This window comes from Amphiura filiformis, chromosome 20, assembly GCF_039555335.1.
Source record: "Amphiura filiformis chromosome 20, Afil_fr2py, whole genome shotgun sequence".
Classification (NCBI taxonomy): Eukaryota; Metazoa; Echinodermata; class Ophiuroidea; order Amphilepidida; family Amphiuridae; genus Amphiura; species Amphiura filiformis.
The window spans coordinates 33,845,870-33,870,668 of NC_092647.1; the positions used below are offsets into that span (position 1 = coordinate 33,845,870).

Consider the following 24,799-nt stretch of genomic DNA (forward strand, 5'->3'; position numbering starts at 1 on the left):
CTCTTAACTTCTCCAGCAGTAAAACTACTGGTCCCGAGGTGTTGGATGATTTGACTACTTTCCGACGCGTTGGAGGAGGGAAGTAGTCGATTCATCCAACACCGAGGGACCAGTAGTTTTGAATACTTCCCCGAAATTGGACATGCTGTATTTGTTTTATTTACTATACCTCATAAATATTTTCACTATCAGGGTAAAATTGTAAAAGTCAAAACACACTGGTGCTGGTCAGCGTGCCGGCCAGCATGGTAATTAAGCTTAATATTTTGCTTACCTGATTTTATTGGAGGATTTCTGTTCAATCAATTTACATTTTGATCTATATTATTCTTATTTTCTTTTTAACACTCCATAAATAACATTTTGTTTCACGAAACGTCAAATTCGCGTGTTATTATCCATCGGTAATCTCGGTAAAATAACTGCAGCAGACGCCATTTTTACGATAAACGCATCTGCAGAATCGCCGTTGTGCAGCATAATGCTACGTCTGAAGGAACAGTGACGCGCGGGGTCGAGACAGTAGTAATAGGATGCGGAAGTTTTTACTACTTCCCCGCGTGCGAGTAATTGCACACATGCTTTTTGACCCAATTCCTAACGAATCTAAAGCTTTAGGTTATTGCAGTTGAAATCTATACACCGCCTATGGAAGACATGAATTTTATCTCCCACACAGGGGGTGCACAAATGGAGTCACTCATTCAGGTAACCCCACTTTTAAGCGACGTCTTTTTTGATTCTCGACGGATCTGTGAAAGACCCTTTCAATGCTACCCACCTTGCGTGTAAAACGCAAGTCACTACATCTCATTTGGTCCTATAGCGCTATCGGTACCCTGAACATTTATACAATGCATTTGTTGATTTTTTTATTTAAATTAAAAACAATAACACTACGCAACTATTATTATGCTTGATACAATTTATTACATCTCCAGGGAGTGATGTTAAGAGTCATCGGTACCTAACCGGGCACCGATAGTTCTATAGGACCAAATTCGATGTGGTGCAAAGATGTAACATCCATAGCAATTGAAGTCATGATAAGTAAACTCAACCCAGAATGTATCGAAACGATTACAGATGGTCAGATATATCGGGAACTGAAATATATAGCAAAAACTTATTTAATGTATATAAAGCGCAGCTTTCTTCTGCGCATTTTGATACCTCTTTTGTTGCTCTACGATATCATTTGGTCGAGTTATGGGCGCTTGAATGGCTTCAAGTCGGATTTTGAAAGTTGCACTTAGCTCCTATTCAAGCCAAATGCGTTCGTCGTGTACACACCCCCCCCCCACACACACACAAAATCAAGACAAAGGACACCGATGTGCTCCGTTTACTTAACCATGAACTTTATTTTACTCCTTCGACTTCCAACTTCAATACTTGCCCTTTACCTATCTCTGACTTATCTCATGAACTCTTTCTGCTGACATCTCAATACTTGGTGTGCCCACCATCACTGTCTATCACTGCCTGGATTCGTCGTCGCATGCTCTGAACAAGATGTCTTATCTTTCCTTGGTCAATGTCTCGCCATTTCCTGAACAGGATGCGCCGAAGGCCTTCTAAGGTGGTGTCAGGCTTGATCTGACTTCAACCTCATATTGATGTATGCCTACCATTGTTGACCATTGAGTACAATTGATGGTCATCGCAATCAATTTATCCAACACGCGACACACATACTCATTTGAATTTGGCGGACAAAAGCAATGGTCATTTATTGGTGACAGTACAAAGCATTTGGCTTGAATAGGAGCTAAGTGCATTAAACAAGTTTTTGCTATATATTTCAGTTCCCGATATATCTGACCATCTATAATCGTTTCGATACTTTCTGGGTTGAGTTTAGTTGGATTTAATACGTTTTATTCAATCAGTGTTCAATGTTGCCATATGTATGTTCAACATCATAGCTGTATGCAGGATTGTTGTGTTCGTGTGCATCCTCTTTCGTATTAGCTCCGTTTGATGAGATCTTCTTATTAGCCGACATCTTTTTGCAAACAAATATCAATGTTACCAATATTATGACGGCAACTAAAACACCAGCCACAGTAATTCCAGCAATAGCTCCAGATGACAAGCCATCCTATTAAGAAGACACAATTGGCGCAGTTAATATGGATATTAAAGACATCGAGGGTTCAGAACCAGAAAGCCGTAACTCACTATGACCAGATCTCTTGGTCTTCAAAAATCAATATTTCTTCAACAATGTCTTTTGTTTTCTTTTGAATTTTGTCATGATAAACATGATAAATGGACTGTATCTTCTATAGTGCCCTGGCGACTTTTGCTCATTTGTGGGAGCAGGTGATTGTGAGTTGAGGCTTTCCGGCTTTCAGCCCTCGATATTGCTCGACAGGCTTTTACTAAGGTATCAGTGGCGTACTCAGTGGTCGGAGTAGGGGGACAATCTTACATACACAGGAATGTCGTGGATAAAATGGGTAAGGCATAGAGTAAAAGGTGTCATGGGAAAGTTGAAACATTGGACGAAAATGTGGCAAATGGGGACAGAAATTTGAGCAATCGAATCAAATACTTGACAAATATGGTGCACGGTATTCATAATATGCGGAATGAGGGTTTCAAAGAATCCCCTGTCCGGAGAGCATGTCAAACTGTCAAACTGATGTCAGGATCAGTTTCAACTTCGTCAGGACAAAATTATGAGGAGTTATGCATGTTTGTATTGCATCTTGTCTATCGATATTATGTTGGGATGCCACTAGCCCCATGACAATACAAGAAGATTGCCCTATATCTAGAAATAGTGGCTCTGAAAAGGGCCGTTTAAAGTAAATTGCTCCTTTCCACACTGAAAAGATAACGAGGCATACCATTGGTAAAATTTGATAAGGGATGCCTTCTTTTGGTCAAATGTGTGAATTGTACCCGAATGTATCCAGTGCTTACACCACCCACGAGGAGGGTGTATGACAAGCGCACAATTCCTCTTGAATAACAAAGCCTAAAATGTGTTTAGGGATGAAATCAAAATTCGACCGGCAGTCAACCACCGGTTCCAGGCTGTTCCATCCGGTTGGAGCCGGTTTCTATTGCTCAAAACAACCGGCGGTTGAGTTCTGATTCCTACAAAATTAATCTTACTTAAGGATCCCGCGTTAATTTAGTCAGAAAGGCTGAAACTGTAATTATATTACTTTCAAATTGAAATCTAATACCAGCGCAATAATTTTATACTAATACATTTTCAGTTGTAATATACTTACATCAACTGGTTTAGGAAGCATGGTGGTGTTTGGTTTTATAGTAGATGTCGTCGGTCGAGGTGGGGGTTGAGGCAAACATGGCGGCGGATCTGTTGTATTGGCTATTGATGCATAATAGTCTACACTGCACTGACCAAGATTACCATAGAAGTCTCGTATGTTTATTGTGACTAATGGACAACAGCAGTCACTTCTGTAAGGAATTAATAAAGGAGAATAGGTAATTTGATGTGATCAAAGCCATCGTAGTTTTCACATTCGCCATTTGACCTTTTTAAATGAGCCATCAAACGTAACATGTTAGAAACCAATTGTTTTGGGTTTGAGGGCACGTTAAAGCAGTAATACAGAAATATATTAATCGCTACTATTGGCCACTGTTGGTTTCGTTCGCCACAATGAAAAAAGTCACATATTGCTGACCACAGATCGACATTTATTTACTAATTTAATTTTAATGTCTACCAAAGGAAAAGGGTGGTCAAACCAAATGGTTTTGAGCTTCCTCAACTTGAAGAAACTAACCTCAGAAACAAGAAATGGGAACATGCTCTATTGGGTGTGTCCTAGGTAAGAGAAATGCTCATGTACATTGCATTTGTAAATGATTTTGTTTTAATTTCAGTAAGTGGCTGCTTTGGTCTTTTTACAAACAAAATTCCGCATATGTCGCTCATTAACAGGGCGCTCGCGTCACTTTGAGCAAGGGACTGTCATTCTTCTCTGAAACCGAGTATAAGCAAGTTTTGCCCCTTGAATTCTTACTTGTAACTTCCATTGGCAAAAAACAACGTATATGTATCCAATTCATATTCTGTTGAATTAGCGAGAGGAAAAACTTCAATTGCATTGATCCCACTTCCTTCCTCTGTTGCTTCAAACACAATCTGCCATTGGTGATCTGCACAGTTATCTGCATCCATCATGTCACCTGTACATGTACTTTCTGTTGAAATGATAGCGCATTCTGGTCTAATGACGTCTAGTACCTTAAAAGAGATTATGGCAGAATTGTAAGTTTGGAATATCTACCTGTAAACCAAATACCGTAAAACCTCGTCTACAAGCATATAGAGTGCTTCTGATGAAAGCTAGATTATTCCAGTCGCCATTATGGAGTTTGAGCAAATAAATTACAGATCCAAGCTCATACAAACAAGTACTATTGTAAAACCAATCTATTGCATTGTTATATTTACGCTTATTTCGTATTAATTAAGCTTTCTTAAAAAACACTATATATGCTTGTAGACGAGGTTTTACGGTAGATGTAGACAGCATATAATCATCTAGAGACTATCTAGCGTTCGTCAGTATTTGGGAATCACGACAAATTATACTGGAAAGACAAAAGAGACAATTAAGCGACTGTACCTCAGTGTCTGGTTCCACTACGGCTTGAGATGTCACTAACGAAGTAGTTGCACCGCTTGAACTAGACGCAAACAATGTGGCTGTACTAGAGTTGAAACAAATATTGAACTTGAGTAAGTGCTAATTGATTGTTCGGAATTACTTTTAAAATGTCATCAAAAGTTTTTTCTCCTTTTAATTTTGCGCAACTAAAAACTGAATTATACGAAAACGTTCCAAAATGCAGCGCACATTCATTGACGTATTTCCTTTCAGAACTCACCTGATAGTCCCAGCCGCTGTCGTGTCTTTTGCCATAAAAGTCATATTTCCTTCCACATGTTGTTTTCTGGTAAGAAAGACAAGACGAGGCATCACGGTCACCGACACTTCATCAGGGTTGTCTGTACTTGCGCTAATTGTAAACGTATCATTGACGCCTTCATTTCGTAGAATAAATTGTACCACTTGGGTTCCTCCTGGAGTTAGGTCACCTGTGATAGATATTACGAAAATGATTTCTTTGACAACACGTTTAACAATGAGCACTAGCTTTCCTTTAACAAATAATTTGTTGTGTCATTTACTGTATATTAGCGCCAGTATTATCCTTCGCTGCGAATGGACTACGTCACTGTAATTCTTCGAAACCCTATGACCCTTTAATGTGTTGTAATACATATCTGATCATTTTTGATATTAATATTCCAAACAATTGTGTCGAATTCCGGAGTCGAATACCACACTGCTTCTAAACGAGCAGACATAGTAATTGAGTAATATAAGAACAATAAGAATCAACGAATATTCCGCAAAGGATAAAATAGAGCCTATATATGCATACATAAAGCCAGGCCATCGAGTGTTCGGAAGGCATGTAAGGTCAAACCAGGCCACACCTGACACTTAAACTGTCCGGAGAACAAAGCCAGAGTCTGATAAATACTCACTCCACCCACTTCACTAAAGACAAACGCAAATTATCAGCTTCCACTTGGTAACTTTGTTGGGGCAATCGAACTAGTCAACTTGCAGCCACGAAGTAAAAAAAAGAAACACGAAAACAGCAAGCGCAATTACCTGAAGCAGCAGATACGAAGTCCAGTTTGAAGCTTTGTGCCTGTATCTGGGTAGGCATAAGTCGTGAAAACAAGTTGCCATCTAAATCGCCACCGTTTAAGCGAACTGTAAAAGGCTGAGAAGAAAACAATGTCGAATTTCTATTTCAATATAATGATAAATTATTAATTATTGAATATAATTAGAATTCTGATGAGGTTACTTATTATTTCTGATGAAATGTACCGTATGAAATTTTGGATATTTTACTGCCGCATAAAGCAGCTACCACACCTTTTTCGAATTTCTAAAATTGACCACTCCGTTTTTAAATTGCAATGCCTTGTGACTTGTATTGAAGCCATAATATATGATTTCGGTCAAATTTTAATTTTGTTATTCTTTGCCAAACATTAGTACATAACATTAGTAACAACTGTCAAAGAGGTTTTTTGATTATTTTAAGCCGAAATATTGAGGTAAAATGAAAGAAACCCACCAGCCGCTTAACAGTGAAGCTCTATGTGGAAATTTGCAAAGAAACTCGGGGATCCAATGTTTTATTATTATAAAACCTCTAAATTTTACTGTAATTAAAGCACTTCAGGCTTAGTCTTTCACATTTTTAGGATATCATCGGGCATTACAATCGTGCAAAAAGTAGAAAATCGAGAAAAATTGAGGGCGTTGCTGTGATCATAGATTAACTTTATTTGGAAAATTAGAATATTGAAACGTGTCAGAAAGGATTATCAGAAAATGTTACTTGTTTTTTTTTTACTACAAAGTACTCCTATTGTTAATAACAATAAAACCTACAAAGGGATCTCAACCACGTAAATCCTGGGCATTAAAATATACTAGACAAATCTCACCTCGATTGGTGTTGTGATTGTAGTAATAAAGACATCATCATCCCGAGAACTCGCTTGCTCCAACATATAGTTCATTAAATATCGCCCATCACTAGTAACGAGGGTAACGGAATCGGCATTCCCAATCTGTTCCCTACCGACGACGTTGATTGACAACAGCGTTAATTGACCTGCAAAGAGTGCAATCATAAACAGAAGTGGTTCCTTCAATAACTTCCCTGCTTCAAACTTGTTAGTAGTCTCGGTCCCAGCCGATTTGTGCTCCTTCGTCACTAAAAGTCTCGGTCCCAGCCGATTTGTGCTCCTTCGTCACTAAACAAACCGTCTGGCGACAACCTCATAGTACGTCTTTTCTGATTGGCTGAACATCAACTCCCTAAATACTGGCGTTAAATTTTACTGTCAATCAACGCTGGGCTTCAGCGCATGCAGTGGTTGATGGACAGCTATGCGGTTTTATAAATCCAGACAATGTACGTGAGTACGCGCTGCAAGTCGCGTGTACACATGAAAGGCAATATCAGACGATCGGCGCCTCAGTGGCTGCTAAAGCTAACGTACATTTTTTGTTTGCGGTATCTACAAATAGTGGAGGGCCATGATGTTTAGTGTCGCTTGCACAAATCAAATCCTGTAGCCAATTAAAAACAGTTTTAATTGGAAATTCATTAACCAATCAGCGATCATTTCGGGGTTGTCGCCAGTTTGTTTAGTGACGGAGAAACACAAACCGGATGGGACCGAGAAAACTTGTTAATTGTGATCAACCGCTTGTTATTCTGAAATATTGAACTTTCATGTCTGTATGCGACATTATGTTTCCATTAATACTTTATGTTTCCATCAATCTTATTGCCTCTGATTATATTATTAGCTATATCATTAACCATGTATTACTCTAATGTAATTGTTGAAGATCCTAACATTACCGTACATTCCCTGAGTACACTGATGTGATATTTAGTCCGCACGTTAAACTCGTGTGATACACTCTTTTCATGTTCATTCCCCTGTGTGTGGGATATGTAGGAACGACCTTACACACATAATAGAGCCAACACCCATTTGAACAAGTTTGTTGCTATCTGGTTTCGCATGATCTTTCCAATAGAGGCCGTCAGCCTTTCACCATCTTGTGGGTACAAATGCTACGCGTGTTCATGCGTCGGACACTACGCGCAGGGCGCAGCTTGCCACGCAGCTGCTAGCTGTTATCACGCATGGAGATCGAACGACCATCGCAACGTGTACAAGATGGCGGCATATGACGTCACGCTGACGGCCTCTATACGAAGTTACCGATGATATTGTCGACTATGTAATACGTACCGGCAATAGGGCTTCCTATGGCTGGAAATGTCACGCCTTGATCATCAGTCTCCAGGAATTGATAGCTGAAATCCACCGTACTCTGAGCTATAACATCTATCTTGTAGTTTTGCATGTCATTTAATGATATTGTCCATAGGCCAACGTCTGGTAATGTTGCTGTTATTGCTAGGATGAAGTCGACATTGACTACTACCTCTACATTGGTGCCATTGAATTGAACCTGCTTCCCTATAAAAGTAATAATACGAGTTACTTGTATACGAGTTTCTCCTCAGAGGTGAAGGAAAATGAAACATTACACTCGAAGAAATATGTACAGTCCGAAGCTAAAAGTTGAAACCATAGATTTCATTTATCCAACGTATTACCTCAAATCACAAGACCGTGCTTTGCTTTCAATTAGGTCCACTCTTCATGAACCACTCACAATAACAAAACATAATTTCAAATTAAGTTCATGGAAAAGCTTTTAAGCTTTTAAAATATTAAAATATTTTAGAATGTTCATGTTTGAAACCAAATGTTGAACACTGACTTAGCAGTTTCGTATGTCATGGGTGACATACTTCTTCATTGGTTTCACATCATCCTCTCTCCTCAGCGCTATCTCATGGTGGCGTGCTTTTGAGGAGAGGGTCGTAGACGTGATTAAAATTGTAGGCCCCTCGTCTCTATTCATGACGACTGGACCTCTTTTTCGGCGAGCACGCCACCATGGGATAGAGCTGTCTTTCAACCAGCAGAGAGGATGATGGGAAACCAGACACTCTGAAGAAGTGTTTCGCCCATGACATACGAACCTGTCAGGTCAGTGTTCAAAATTTGATTTTTAACATGACAATGCCATATAAATTATTTACAACCTGATGAATCTCTTCAAGGAGCTTTATATCTCTCTTTAAAAAAGTACATAAGAAATATCTTGCGTATTGGTTATATACAATCGATATAAATAAATGAGCAAAGATTCATGCCATTCTGATGCTTACCTGAAGGATCTATGAGTGTAATGTTTGGTGCCGCTTCAGACCCTGTCATTGACACAGAGAATTCGCTCACAGTCGTGTCAACAAGAAAATCCACATTTGTGTCATTCCCCGCCGCATTTCCGGTCCATTTTAGTAATGTCACTTTTGAGGATCCTAAACCGATCTGGATAATTTCCGTCACTTCACCGATGTTCTCTTTTTCTGTTTCGTACACAGTGCCTCCACTCTTTTGTGAAATCGCCGAGTAGGAGTCACTAAATAGTATATCTTCGCGTCGTTGTCTATGCTGTTGCTGGTTGAATGAATTGGCTGTGTTATTAACAAAAAGATGACATGATTTAGATCTCATATCTCTAGAATGGTTTTTTCATCACAATGCAAATATAATTTTTTTAATTTGAACAGCAACGAGTCATCTATCACTGTACCGTCTCTGAAATAACAAAGACATTTGTTCAAAGAAATTCAATTTGCGAGGCTTCTTTTGGCTCTCACCCAAACACCTCATTTTAAAAATATCACATTCTCACACAATAGCTCCCTAAATTAGATCCAAACGGTCCGCCTCTCACCAAATGACCCCATATTTTGTACGTACACTTCGCTCTCACCGAATGCCAAAAATCATGCTCTCATCCAATGACCCCATATTTGTGTGTGTATATTTTGCTTTCACCGAATGCCTCTTACTTGAAAGTACCAGCCATACACCTATATATAGCGTCCCCCCGGACGGAAATAAACCTGGGATGCTATTTCACTCTTCTGGAGTACAGTTTCTAGTCAGAGAAGGCTTAAAGGCATTCCTACAATGCACTATGATTGGGAAATTTGATCAATATAACCTAATTTTAAAGGCAAAGTCCCCATTGCCACACACAGAAAATGGTAATTTTAAAACTGCAGCCAACGAGCTAATATTGAGACTTATAACTTATATTTGACTTTCTTACAGGAAACATTCATATTGTCCCACTGCATTAATTTTATTCATAAGTCTCAATGTTTTGAATGTTAAATAAAAGGATGAAAACACCAGATATTTGCACACAATCCCAATGCAAGGTATAGTCAACTGGGCCAAATGTGTACAAAAGCCAGACCTACCAAGGTCAGAAACCCCATTGGGTTATGGGAATGCCTTTAAACATCCTCTGGTTTCTAGTGTTGAATGCATTTATTCCATAGTAAATGAATAGATTGATTAAAACTACAATTCGAGTATAATACGAGTTTTGACCATTAAGAATGTTATTGTCATCGAACAAACCGCTCGGTTACACAAAATTCGTGGAATGGAAACAGGTGGATCCGTTTGATCATCAAACTTTGAATTTATTTTAGGACAATTCTGATACTAACCATCATTATCATGAAGTGAAGCCACCGTACATGTTCCCGTCAGTATGTAATCCACTCGGCATTGACGTGTTTGAGCTAACGCTGCAACTTCTTCAGCCTTTGACCTATCCTTGTCAGAAGCGTCAGTAAACACGTAGATTTGTGAACCAGGTAAGCTGCGAATTATTTAAACATGTTAAACTTGCGGTAACAATATTTGGATCATAATAGAGGATGACGCCATATTATCATGCATGGTCACAGAGTTTAAGGATCAAATCTAATCACATTTAAATCATTTGTTAAATATTAGGATTGTCTTACTATACAAATAGCCAAAGTTACTTAGTGGTAGGCCCTATTCCAGATGTATTCCGCACCCCCCCCCCTATGGAAGACATTTAAAAAAAATACAATTCCAGCTGGAATTGAGATGTGTCTAAAATTCCAGCAGTCATTTTTAGCAAAGATTCCGGCTGGAGGGTATGGAAGACATTGAGATTAGGTGAAATTCCGGCTGCTAAAATAAACGAAAAAACAAGAGTGGGGATTGTGAAAGGCCATGACGTGCCTATGGAAGACATTCACATTTCTTAATATTCCGGCTGGAAAATGGTCAAAAATGCTCCAATTCCGGCAGAATCTTCACTTATGATCACCATCTCGATTAACCTATGGAAGACATTTACTTGAATTCTGGCTGGAAACAATTTAAATGTTCTAATTCCAGCTGGACCCGTATGGAAGACATTTACATTTATGTGAATTCCGGCTGGCCATATTAGACATATTACCACAATTCCGGCAGTGTCTTCCATGGGGTTTTCCTGACATGTGAATTCCGGCTGTCAATTTAGCCCCGAATTCCGGAAGTGTCTTCCATAGGGGGTGCGGAATACATCTGGAATAGCCCAATGTGGGCGTCTCAGCGTGCCGGATCGATAACTCCGGGTTAGGTGGAGAAGGAGGAATTACAACCACTCTTTTCATTAACAAAAGCTAAGATATGTATCTCGCAGCCTTTGCAGGTAGGGCTATGTTCAAAATATTATACTTGAGATGACAGTTGTGGTTTTCTATGATGCTCATAGATGCAGAAATGGGGACCTGTTTTATAAGACTTTAATCTATTAAAACACGTTAATGTAGTTTGGATGTGATTAGAGGTGTAAACTAAGATAAAAACAATGGTATTTGATTTGATATGATTACGTAAGAGAATCTGTCTTTAGTAGCATGAAAGTTCATCTGGATTGGGAATCCATACTACAAAAACAATTTAACTCTTAGTCTCAATACAAAATTATTTACTGTTGTTTTCAGTTGCTGCTACTACAGACTTCGTCGTCAGCGGAGTATTTCTAGTATAAAATGCTGTAGGGGTTACCCAAAACAGCGAGTCTGCGTTATCTCTAAGTACACATGTACAACAGTAACAACACGGTGGTACGGTCGAGGTTCGAACCCGCAATCTTCCGAATCATCCATTGTTTACCTGTTTAAGATGGCTATTTCCAAGCCTGTGTTGCATAGTTCAGGACAGTCTCCTCCACCATAAGGACTTAATGAGGCAATGAAGTCGATGCATTTCTGTGGGTCTTCAGTGACTATGAATGGACCAACGTCTATGTATATAGGAACAAAATAATAATTACGAGGGGTTGAATTATCAGCTTCGCCAATAAGCAAGTTCGGCCTCATATGGATTCCCCTATAATTGATGACCGAATTAAAAAGACTAGTTTTGCGTATGATGTCCTGTCAACCAGACCAAAATGCTGGCATAGTGCACTTATGTCCACGGCAAATTCACCGTGACCTTTCCAGCCATAAACCTGCTTAGTGAAGATTAAACAGAGATATGCAGTACTAAACCATTATAGTAATCGAGTGTCCAACGCAAATTTATTACCACGTGATAATATTAATCCAATGAGCGATCGAATTGTCCGCTACGGTCGACTAATCCAATCGATAATGACGCTATTGACATGTACGGGCGGAGCTCCACTGACTGAGTTTTGGGGTATTTTTCCCTGGTTTGCTGTCATTTACTCATCAAGGCGGTCCACCGTTATTATAAGGACTATGCTAATGATTTAAAGATTCAACAACCCTTCCTATTCCTTTGTGCACGAGCCAAGCGTTGTTAAACCGTGATGAATCCACACTTTTCCAGTAGCGTATACGCGAACGCAGGGTTACGAGTACGCGTTAAGCATGAGCTCGTAAAATTCTTCATGACTGGAACTTATGCGTAAACACTTTCTTAATGTTATTAAAGTAGCAGCTAAACATTACCGCTTCATTCTTTTGTTTTATTGCTGATAGGCTATCAACATGTTAAGGTTGAGTGGAAATAACAAACGGATATTCCGAATAAAAAAATCATGAGAATTGGACGATATTGAGCTTGTTTTCGTTGTTGAAAGGGATTCAATCATGTTTCACCGTTGTTCATCACCGATGTGCATTGGAATAACACGGGAGTTTGGCTATAGATGGTATATTTCTTTTTCGTACAAATGTATGGTCCCCCGTTATTAAAGCTTGTACAGGGTTGAAAATTCAGATATTTTGAAAAGAATAAGTAATTGAAACATAGAGAAAGTACTAAAACCATAGCTTTTATATTTTTTCATATATGACGCTAACTAGTTCATCTCATATATCTACAACACAGCGCTACCAGTAGGGCTCGATTGCCCCTGTGTTGTGTGCATAACTGCATGATGGTCAGCAACCAATCACGGCGCACCTTTGCCCTGACGTCAGACGCAAACTAGTCTTTTTAATTCGGTCTTCAATTATACCCCTTATTCAAAATCTCCTGGAGCCTATGGTTGTTAATTCTCTTACCCGAAGGGTACATAATTGTACGGAGCATCATATGGGCCATTTGTTTCTCTTTACTATTTAATTTCCTTACCTGGATCACTGAATGGAACCACTACATAATTATATGGAGCATCATATGTGCCATTTGTTTCTCGAATTATTTCTATTGCCTCTTCCTGCACAGCAAGAATTTCATCACGCATGCTCCCACTGACGTCAATAACAAAAGCAAGAGTCGCCCCCGTGCCTAGGTTGAGAAGTTTGCGGTAAGCTTCTTCGCCACTTTTGTTAAGAAGTCCATATCCTGATAAATAAATACATTAAGGAGAAATCTAATATATTGAAGGCTTTCTGAGCATCAGGACTAAGCATGGAGAATCCCGACATAATTAGTACTATTATTGGTTTCCCATGGATTTGGAGTGAACTGTATTTCTGTGCAGGTGTTATTATCAATAAAATATTATTAATTGCATGTAAATCTGAGTCTTTTTCAAGAAAAGTTGAACAATGATGGCGCTATTTATCTAATATCTTGTTTGCATCTTTACAAGGAGTAGACTTGTAAACTAGTATTGGAACATCAGCAAACAGACTAACACATGACAATTTTCAAAAACTTTTATCATGAAATGTAAGGTATAACTCATATTAATTGGCTAATTTAAATTTAAAATATATGTAAATAGCGCCTTCAATTTGCAAACAAATATACAGTTTATAAAATTAAAATTAACACAAAAAAGCAGAAAAGATGAATAATTTGATATAGAATCGAAAATATATGTTACATAATATATGTGTATATACAGTTTATTAGTGTGATAGTTGTTGGTTTTATTCAGGTCTAAAATTGAACAATATATATAAAGGTCATTTTGTTGGCGTTGCAACAGATGTCACGATTTCGGTTTGCCGCAGCGATTGTCGGTTCTTGTTTATGATTTTCCGGCCGTATATGTGATCTGCTACAACGAATTGAGTATAAAGTCATAAGTTGGTAGTTTCGAGACATCCTGGATGACTGAACTGATGTTCTTTGTTTGCCGCGCACCTGTACAAGCCAGTAGTATGTCCTTCGCGAATGTCTCATTTTGCCCCATTCACAAAGGACATACAGACATACTTCTGGCTTGAACAGGTGCGTGTGAAACAAAGAACACCAACGCAAAAAACGTGGGAACTGAAATTGTAAAAAAGGCGAATTTACCTGAGGACGATAAGAATAACTCGGTGCTTAGTATTGCCAATTCTGCAGCCTGAACATGGTGGTAATGATGCGGTGCAAGGACCGGGTCTGTGCCTTCTTTATTTATGCCACCCGCTGCTATATCTGATTTGCTATCGTCGTAAGGTCCACCATGAGAACATTTGCCAAAGTATTGGTATGCATCGTTAGCTATAGCAAATTTAGACAATTTCATATTAAAGTGGGAAAAGAGAGATCCATCGGGGTCCAATTTGAAACGACATTAATGTAACAGGTCAATGTAATGTAAGATAAACAACAAATCCCAACATCAACAATAACAGCAGTAGCAGTACGAAGTACGGATTGCTGCTGATTGCGAATAATTGTCGCGCAAAATTCTAGGTTTGTTATTATTGATTCTTTACTTCTTTCATATATTTTTTAACCTTTTAACTACGTGTAATGTGTTTAATGAAAAGTTATATTCTTACTTTCTGGTTTGGTGATGTCCTGTTCACTTCTATAGCCACTAGTGAGGTAGACGCCCATTCTAGCATCCCATATATTATAGGAACAATCTCCTTCAGGTCTGCAGTTTAATGTAATAATAATAATAATAATAATAATAATAACAATAACAATAACAATAACAATAATAATAATAATAATAATAACACTAATAATAATAATAATGATAATGATAATAATAATGAAATAATAATAATAAAAATAATAATAATAATAATAATAATAATAATAATATGTAATGTGTATATAACGCAAAATGCAACGTGGAATATTTTGCGTTAAATCTCAACTCAGCAGTTACCAAAACAAGAGTTCAACTGCGGATAACATGTGACAGGCTTATCACTGTTATAGTCCTATATAGAGGACTAGAAATAATAATAATAATAATAATACCCTAACCCTAAACCCTAACTCTAAGCCCTAACCCTAAGTCCTAACCCAAACCTAACCCTAACCCTAACCCTAAATCCTAACCCTAACCCTAAACCCTAACCCTAACCCTAACCCTAAACCCAACTCTCCTTTTTTATACTTTTTCCCCATAATTTCCCTTATTCTTCAAGCCCTGCCCTCTATCGGGGGCTAATTTATAGTTTCAGCTTGTTGGATATCCATATTTCGCGGTTAGTGCTTCTTTGTAGCCCTGCGGCCCAAGGACTGTAAAAAATTCCTTCTCCAATTTGGGGAGTTGCACATATAATTGGCGGATGTTACAATAGGTTTGCGCCTGGTTCGGCTGCACCGGCCCTAGTTGATGCGATCTGATTGTGATGATTCACTATGGCAGCGAAATTACAGTACTTTGAATCCTCCGAGATCTGGAAAAAGGCGCTATATAAACCCAAAATATATTGTTTATTATTTATTTCTCCCGGGTAAAACTATCACCGTGTTTCAACATTGTTGAGCTTTCATGCCCTTCTGACACGTACGATGAGAATGATCTGGTCTACGACTCACCTGCTAGACGTGAAGACACAATTACGACAAGTGTTTTGGGTTGGAGGTGCAACTGGAAAGTACGCCTTACCATCTATACCTATATTGTAAAAATAACAGTTGATGACAAAATTAGTATATAAGTAGAAATATTGCTCAATATTTCTCAGAAGTTTGGGCAGTAATTTTTTGGTCAATTCACAATATGATGCGCCTCCAGAGGTCCCTGAAGAAAAGGAAAAAAATACGCAGTGCATCATGGGAAAAAGTCGACATCCAAAGACCGCGTAATACGAATACAACAGGAACATTACGTGTTTAAATGGCAATATAATGATGTCACACGTGAAATCACATTAAAATAGCAATTTACAATTATCTATTGATTACGCGGAATCCTTCTGGTAGCTGTTTTCGTCGTTTTTATTATCACACTCGCGTGGAAAGACAATGGTGGCAAGAACGGCGATGTCGACCCTAGAGGTCAAAAATGGACTGACAAGAGAAACCGCCGCTGGCGGCGCATCGTAATATAGTCAATATCGACACCCTGAATCTCGAGGATTGACTCTGAAACAAAGATAATATATATATAGGGCTCAATAATACATCTTTGGTGCAAAATAGGCTACATAAAGATCAGAATGTGGTCCGATGTTTAAAGTGCGTTTGTCTATGAAGAAGAACAAAGTCTCAAACAAAGCTAATCACTGGAACAGGAAATCCCAGATGAGAACCAAAAATCCCAGCGTAGACCGAACATTGGTGCGGGGAACCAAGAACGCACTGAAAAAACATCGCACGGAAAAACCTCGGACTAATTATAGGATACTGGTCTTTAGAAGTGAATATATTTAGTTTGTAAATAAAATAGGAAGCATATGTTGATTTACTGTCGGGATCTTAATTACCAGGAGGGCTACAAATTGTAAAACGACGAGTCACTAGTATAGGACAGATGGAGAAGGCCTACCAGCATCGGCCATTATTAAACTTCCCTGATTTTGCCTTCCATGACCCATTTCTCCCGGTAATAGAAAACCTTATAAGCAAATCAAGAAAGCATCACTATTCCTATGAAATTTCATTTTTGGTGTAAATTTGTCACACTGGATTTGACGCACAAATATAATGTCTATAATAGGCCTAGATGTTCGATTCCTGGTTTTCAATTGCTTACCTAGATCTTCGTATGGAAATAGTGGCGCATCTGGCACCAGTGATATATAATTTAACCACACGATCAATTCCACCCAATCTGTGTTGCTATAAAAACTGTGATACATGTGAAGAAATTGTCCTGTGTAGGTCCGAGCCGTGTCGTAATTGGGTGCGGTCGAGTTCAGAATGGACAGGATGTTGTTACGGATACGGATCATACGTTTATTTGCTGACAACAAATGAAATTGGTAAAATAATATTAAGTTATTATATATTTACAATAAAATATTTGTGACGATGGTGATGATGGTCTTGATTAGAGACGATAATGTTGTTGTTCTTGATGTTGTTGTTAATATTGATGTTGTTGTTTATGGTGATCTTGATGATGATGATGATAGTGATGATGATGTTGATGCTTATGTTGATGTTGTTTATTGTTGATGAAAAATAAAAAGACCAAGAAGAATGATTATAATGATTTATACATTTATACATGACACATCCTGAGAATGCAAGTGGATGAGTCCTTTAGAAGATAAGATGTGATGCTGTTTATGATGTTCCATCACATGGCAAAGGAGGCCAGGGCGACAAACTATCAGATTTATAGACAGAAGCTGTTGGGATACCAACAACGATGCATTGCTAGCTATGGATCGTGGTGCATGGAGAAACTTTGTAGTCGCCTACTCCGCAGTCCAGTGAAATGAGAATGAATGTACGGTATTATTTTATTTAAAAATCCGTTTGTTATTTTATAAAAGAACAGTCAATTTGGTTCAAATGTGGTAAACCTTAAGGGGGTACTACACCCTTGCCCAATTTTGTGCCTATTTTTGCATTTTTGACAAAAATTATAGCGCATTGGTGACAAGTAAGATATGTATATTATAGGGGCAAGGACTGCAATTACTGCACTGGAAATTTTATTTCAGCACAGACAACAGTTGTGAAGTTACAGTCAAAAATGAGGGAAAACCAATATTTGATCAATAAATCAATAACTACTTGCCTTGAGTTGCTGAATTTTCAGTGCAGTAGTTGTAGTCTTTGCCCCTAATATACATATCTTACCTGTCACCAATGCGCTATAGTTTTTGAGAAAAATGCAAAAATAGGCACAAAATTGGCCAGGGGTGTAGTACCCCTTAATGTTAATGCTTGCATAATTATGCTTTATTTGTGTCATTTTATTGCTATCGATTATTGCTATTAGTGTTTCCCCAATAGATGTTTTTTAAATGTTATGTTTGAGTTCCTGACGTCATTTAGCGTCACAGTATTGCATGAGTCCATGGATGTCGCATTCAATTAACGTTTCCGCTTTTGCAACTGACTTCCGCTTTGTAAACTTGTGACTGGCTGTGTAATCACTTGATACATTTGCCACCACTAAACAGTATACGCCGTGTACAAATGATCGTACAGTGTACCTTTGAATTCTATAAGTTAAGTAGGCCTACATAATTATGATATTCTTGAATTAAAACTAATGCGGGAGAAATTAACAATTATTCCATTGGTTGGTAAGTTACATTCACATTGCTCTCGTTTATTTAGGTTCAAAATGTAACAAAAACTGTCATGTTACTTATAATAGGCAAGTGTGCAGTGACTGCGATATTTGTAAATCAATATTGGAAAAACAATGAGGAAAATAATAATTATAAACCAAATTATCTATGTATAGGTGGAAAATAATGCGGGTGTGTATCGCATTACAAACACAAAACTTTGTATGAAACGTGTGCTGAAATCCCGGTTTTGACTATTGATCATCATTATTGTTATATTTTCAGTTGTATCCGGGAAGCAGGCTCATCAAGCTTTTGTACAGACGCATAATTCGGGGTATTTGGATTCCGACAAAGTTATAAAAATCATCAGTGCAAATGCTATAAAGGCATTTTAGTTCTATTTTGAAGTCACACTGACGTGGCTCTTATATAATTAGCCATATTACATCAAGTGTGGTGTCACCATGTACATATGATATAAGCCGAGAACATTACATGATTATGACGTCCTCCAATGTTACAACAGCAACATCAGATGTTAGTCATGATGACGAGCAGGTGAATAAAACCACTTTATCATCATCTGGGATATGTACGGGAAAGAGAAAGATAACTACGCTGACAACAACTAAATTGTCTCTTACTCGTGAGGAGACTACGCATCTTCTGCGGTTTTTTCATCGCCTGCTTGGAACGTCATTAATGATAGAAATCTACATTACATCTGCATCTACAAAAGAAATTCTCTTTTTCAATTTTTACAATAGCACGCAGTACTGCCCATTTGGATTCATTCACGCTGAAACACATATGTGTAGGGACAGACATAATATCACGAGCAGAATCTATTACCGACTTCGTGAATTAAAAGATACCAGTATAAACCTGCGTTGTTGTCGTGTCAACATATTCCTTAGCAATTCACCTTGCAACCTGTGTGCCTTAGATATAATGCAGTTTAGAGAAAGTCTTCAGGCCGATTTGAAATGTCGATTTCACCGTCGCAATTTCCATGTACAAGTGGGATACATGTGGAGACCCAGTGAGAATGATGTGGGATTACAAAGGTTACATAGGAATCCTGGTATAATTATTAGGAGTTTAAATTGGATGGAATTCTTCGAGGCCTTTAGAAAGTGGACAGAATGGAGATATTCAAATTCAGACTTCTATAAGAACTCTAATCTCGCCAAAAATCGTCCGCGATGTGACGATGAAGCGATATCGTGTCTCGTGAATTTGACAAGAGTCCCGAACCGCACCGGCTGGAGTGTCAGGTCCGTAAAGGAGCAAACAAACAAAGCTGACCAATATCTCACTGCCGCGAAGCACTCATGGTGGAATTGTTCATACCCTTACTATTAGAACTGTCTGCTACCCTTCACACTATGTTTCAAAGCCTGAATCTAACCTATAAAGTTGGTAAACGTTTCCTAACATAAAGCATAAGTGTGAACAATTATGCCAAACAGCTTCAATAAATCTTGCCGTTAGCGAGACAAGATAGCTTCCCGCTTAATTTGCATAATCATACAGCCTCTCTCAAAAAAAATTGTGCAAATGGAAAGCGCCATATTTGGCAATTAGAAAATACTGTTGTGACATGATGCTTTTAAGGGTAGACGAGGTATTGTTGGTCGAAGCAACCTAAAAATCGATTTTCATTATCTAGATCAATATATTATTGAAAATTAACACCTTGACGTTTTGCAAAAGTCCATTCTACAAATCGTATACTCTGCAAACTTGCTTAATTTATTGTTGTTAATTAGTTATGTACGTTTTACAAAAGTGTTGTTGTTTCAGCCCTCTTCACAACGTAACTCAAGAACCGCAGCACCTATAAAAGTATGTCCGTGATATTTTAATTCTTCTACACGCTCGCTATGAATTGAGCAATGCAATTTTTGCCAAAGCTCACTACCATTCGTAAGATGCTGTGAACTACCAAATCACAACAGTTTAAAATAATTAATAACCTTAAATACCGTTTGTTTCATGCATTTTGGTTTCGGCAATCCAGAGATCTGCTTCACTAAACACAATGTATGAAAACCCTTTTGTGCCACTTTTTAGAAAATTGAATAGAATGTTATATCCAAATACCTGTACAGTAAAAAAAAATGTAATCGGTGTATTCTTTTGATTTCACGAAGGAACTCTTAAAAAAACTCGATGCTATCATTGATTTACATGTACAGCCCTCTTCCCTAGTAAAAGTGGCACAATTGTGATGTTACCCCTTCGTTGTTTACTAAACATATCTTGAGATTAAAACAAGCTAATTGAACTGAACAAACGGCATTTGAAAACTACGACTGCGCCCTTGACCTTGACGTAAGCATCATGTCACAACAGTATTGTCTAATTGCCAAAAAGGGCGCTTTTCAGTTGCACATTTTTTTTGGAGACAGGCTGTAGAAGTTATTCAAGTTGAGGAAAAAAACAAAGCAGTTGGGTGGGGTGAGTTTTAGACTAAATCCTCCAGTCTCGAATACTACACACGGCCGTTGCACTGTACTGTATACGAGCAGCCGCCATGTTTGTCCGCCATTTTGCGAATTAGAGGCCGAGGGACTCAGGCTAGGGTGTGTCTCTGATTACCGCACACTATGGGTTCATTTAAGACAAATCAGTCAGTAGAAGTGGACTGATTTCTCTTCATGCAATGGAAGTATAAAAGTTTGAAAAAGCAATCAGTGGGTGGAATTTAGAGTTGGTTGAACCCGGGACCTCCAATAGTCGGAAGTGTTTGTATTGACCGTCTATGCAGAAAGGGTGGGAGAACGGGTAGTATATACTTCATTAAATGAAATAATTTGATATCTGTACTTTAAGTAGCATTGGGTTACACCTTATACTTCCTATATTGTTTTGACAATGCGGTTATTTATGATGTATGCTACAGCTGTATGTATAGCTGCAAACATTGTGATCATTATTGACAAATCTGCTGTTGCAACCACATCAAGTCAAGTCAAAGAGAGTAAGCAACTTCACAAGACAAGACAAGACATGTCCCGAGAATACTAATTATTCGTATATATTTATAAGAATAGAATTAAAAATCCATTTATTATTTTATAAGAGAAAAGTAAATTTGGTTCAAATGTGTTAAACCTTTCTAAACGTAAAACTCCTCAAAAACAGTTTGGAAACTTTCAGAAAACGGCTGTATATCAGATATTTTTTAAATCTATCTCCATATTGTTTCATATCAGTGAAACCATTGTTCTTTCCTGTCAACAATGACACCTCATTTGTGACAATAACTTATTCCACGGCTGAGTAACTTTCTTTGAAAGACATAGAGGTATTGAAGAAAATGTGCCAAACTGACCATTGTCTGCGCGCATCTTATTGCTCTGAATGAATGAACGAGTGGTTTAATGCATGAATAAAAGAATGAATGCAAAGTTGTTTGCAGTACATCATGTTGAATGATAAGTGCTAGGATGGGATTAACAGTTCTACATCTGGATTCAACTGGATCAACACAAGTCAATCTCTCTTGATGGCCACTTCTTCATTGGTGGTCATTTGCAAGAAAGTTCTAATCAACCATGGTTCGATTATCAGATCTGGATAAGGCTCGAGCTATTGGTCAGCTTGAGGCTGGCATATACCTCAGAATCAAAGTGCAGCAATTTTGGAGTTTCCCGCAGTATGATCTCCAAGCTAAATCCAAGTTTCGTCAGACCGGAGATGTCAAAGACAGACCCAGAAGAACCAAGAAAAACAAGGGCTGCAGAAGACCGGTACATCAGACTGGCAGCACTTTGAAACCCTTTTTAATGAAACAGTGTGATATTCCTTATTCATGTTTACTGACGCAAATGGCGCAGACAATGGCAGACATGGCAAACATTTTGTTTGAGACCTCTTTGTCTTTCAAAGACAGTTACTCAACCATGGAATAAGTTATGGTCACATATTTTGTATCATTTTTGACAGGAAAGAACAATGTTTGTATTGATATGAACCAATATGGAAATAGATCTCAACAATTTCTGATATAAAGCCGTTTTGGAAAGTTTCCAAACTTTTTTGAATAGTTTATATGCTAATGCTTGTATATGCTTATGTGTGTAAATTTATTGATATATCTTTAAAAATTCGATTATTAGTTTTTTTTTTCATTACATGTTTTTCCCCCAACATGTAATTTTAAACGTTATGCTTGTATACTTGACGTCATTTAGCCTCACAGTATTGCATGAGTTCAGAAATGTCACATTGAATTTAAGTTTCCGCTGTTGCAACAGACTTGAGTGACTTCCGCTCTCTTAGTTGAAAACTAAAACTAATGACTGGTTGTGTAATCACTTGATATGTGTACTAAATAGTATGCCGTGTACAAAGAATCGTACAGTGCACCTTTGAAAGTTTTACATACGATATTCCTGAATTGAAATTATTGCCGGAGCAATTCACAATTTTCTATTAGTTGGTAAGTCACATTCACATTGATATGCTCGAGTTTATTCAGGTTTATCTATATTTAGTGCAAAATTTATTTACAGGCAATATAGGTGTGCAGTGATTGTGGTATTTATAAATCAATATTGGAGAAACATTACGCAAAATAATAATTATAAACCAAATTATCTATGTATAGGTGGAGAAGAATGTGGGTGTGTATCGCATTACAAACACAAAACCTTGTATGAAACGTGTGCTGAAATTCCGGTTTTGACTATTGACCATCATTATTGTTATATTTTCAGTTGTATTCGGACAGCAAGCTCATCAAGCTTTTTGTACAGACGCACAATTCGGGGTATTTGGATTCCGACAACGTTATAAAAATCATCAGTGCAAATGCTATAAAGGCATCATAGTCCCATTTAGAAGTTACACTGACGTAAATTTTATTAATTAGCCAAAATGCGGCTGCATAATACATCAAGTGTGGTGTCACCATGTGCATAATAAGCTGAGAACCTTACATGAACATGACGTCCTCCAATGTTACAACAGCAACATCAGATGTTAGTCATGAAGACGAGCAGGTGAATAAAATCACTTTATCATCATCTGGGATATGTACGAGAAAGAGAAAGAGAAAGAGAAATTCTCTGACAAAAACTAAATTGTCTCTTGCTTTTGAGGAGACTACGCACCTTCTGCGGTTTTTTCATCACCGGCCGCGGCTTGGAACATCCCTAATGATAGAAATCTACTTCATAACATCTGCATCTACAAAAGAAATTCTCTTTTTCAATTTTTACAAGAGCACGCAGTATTGTCCATTTGGATTCATTCACGCTGAAACACACATGTTTAGGGACAGACATAATATCACGAGCAGAATCTATTGCCGATTTCAGGAATTAAAAGATACCAGCTTATTTGTCAACATATTCCTGAGCAATTCACCTTGCAACCTGTGTGCCTTCGATATAATGCAGTTTAGGGAAAGTCTTCAGGCCGATTTGAAATGTCGATTTCATTGTTACAATTTCCATGTGCAAGTAGGATACATGTGGAGACCCAGTGAGAATGATGTGGGATTAAGAGGATTACATAGGAATCCTGGTATAATTATTAGAAGTTTGAATTGGATGGAATTCTACGAGGCCTTCAGAAAGTGCATAGAATGGAGATATTCAAATTCAGACTTCTACAAGAATTCTAATCTCGCCAAAAATCGTCCGCGATGTGACGAGGAAGCGATATCGTGTCTCATTAATTTGACAAGAGTCCCGAACCGCGTCGGCTGGAGTGTCAGGTCCATAAAGGAGCTCACCAACAAAGCTGACCAATATCTCACTGCCGCGAAGCACTCATGGTGGAATTGGCCATACCCTTACTAGTAGAACTTTAGAACTGACTGCTACCCTTCACACTATGTTTTGAAAAATCTAACCTATAAACTTGTAACACGTTTCCTAACATAAAGCAATTATGCCAAACAGCTTCAAACTAAGGGCCGGTAGGACGGCCGGTCCTGACAAGCTACAACAATAAGTATTAAGTTGAAAATTTTCATAAATCTTGCCGTTAGCGAGACAAGATAGCTTCCCGCTTAATTTGCATAATCATACAGCCTATCTCAAAAAAATTGTGCAAGTGGAAAGCGCCATATTTGGCAATTAGAAAATACTGTTGTGACATGATGCTTACGTCAAGGGATTAGTCCTATAGCTTTTAAATACCGTTTGTTTCATGCATTTTGGTTTCGGCAATCCAGAGATCTGCTTCACTAAACACAAATGTATGAAAACCCTTTTGTGCCACTTTTTTAAAAATTGAATAGAATGTTATATCCAAATACCTAGTACCTGTACAGTACAGTTAATAAAAGAACATTCATTTGTAGGATTAGAACGATTAAGTAACAATTGAATATATGAATACAAAAGTCCATACTTTGGCCAAATTGAGTTACGCATGGGAAAGTGGTTGCTATACATAT

The 24,799-nt window shown here is 38.0% G+C and overlaps 1 protein-coding gene and 1 long non-coding RNA gene across 2 annotated transcripts; one reads left to right on the top strand and one right to left on the bottom strand.

Annotated features, from left to right (window-relative positions):
* Positions 1 to 1,307: 1,307 nt before the first annotated feature.
* On the bottom strand, positions 1,308 to 14,779 carry LOC140142282 (von Willebrand factor A domain-containing protein 7-like). Its single transcript, XM_072164251.1, has 14 exons — positions 14,722 to 14,779; positions 14,249 to 14,437; positions 13,130 to 13,342; positions 11,696 to 11,825; positions 10,222 to 10,376; positions 8,860 to 9,168; positions 7,868 to 8,098; positions 6,539 to 6,708; positions 5,685 to 5,799; positions 4,888 to 5,098; positions 4,626 to 4,710; positions 4,017 to 4,240; positions 3,252 to 3,444; positions 1,308 to 2,104 (listed from the first exon to the last, which is right to left on the bottom strand). Exons 1-14 carry the CDS (start codon positions 14,777 to 14,779, stop codon positions 1,889 to 1,891), a joined length of 2,499 nt encoding a protein of 832 aa, XP_072020352.1. The 3' UTR covers positions 1,308 to 1,888.
* Positions 14,780 to 18,252: 3,473 nt separating this feature from the next.
* On the top strand, positions 18,253 to 24,295 carry LOC140142672 (uncharacterized). The gene is made up of 3 exons (XR_011857556.1): positions 18,253 to 18,390; positions 18,664 to 22,831; positions 23,109 to 24,295. It is a non-coding gene; the product is annotated as an uncharacterized lncRNA (long non-coding RNA).
* Positions 24,296 to 24,799: the final 504 nt, after the last annotated feature.

Excerpts from the sequence above, each read along its gene's own strand:
- LOC140142282 (XM_072164251.1), bottom strand. The coding sequence starts at position 14,779 with ATGGGCGTCTACCTCACTAGTGGCTATAGAAGTGAACAGGACATCACC. Across the intron at positions 9,169-10,221 it reads TTCACTTCATGATAATGATG|CCAATTCATTCAACCAGCAA; the intron begins GTTAGTATCAGA and ends TTAATAACACAG. Across the intron at positions 2,105-3,251 it reads TGCTTCCTAAACCAGTTGAT|GATGGCTTGTCATCTGGAGC; the intron begins GTAAGTATATTA and ends TCTTCTTAATAG.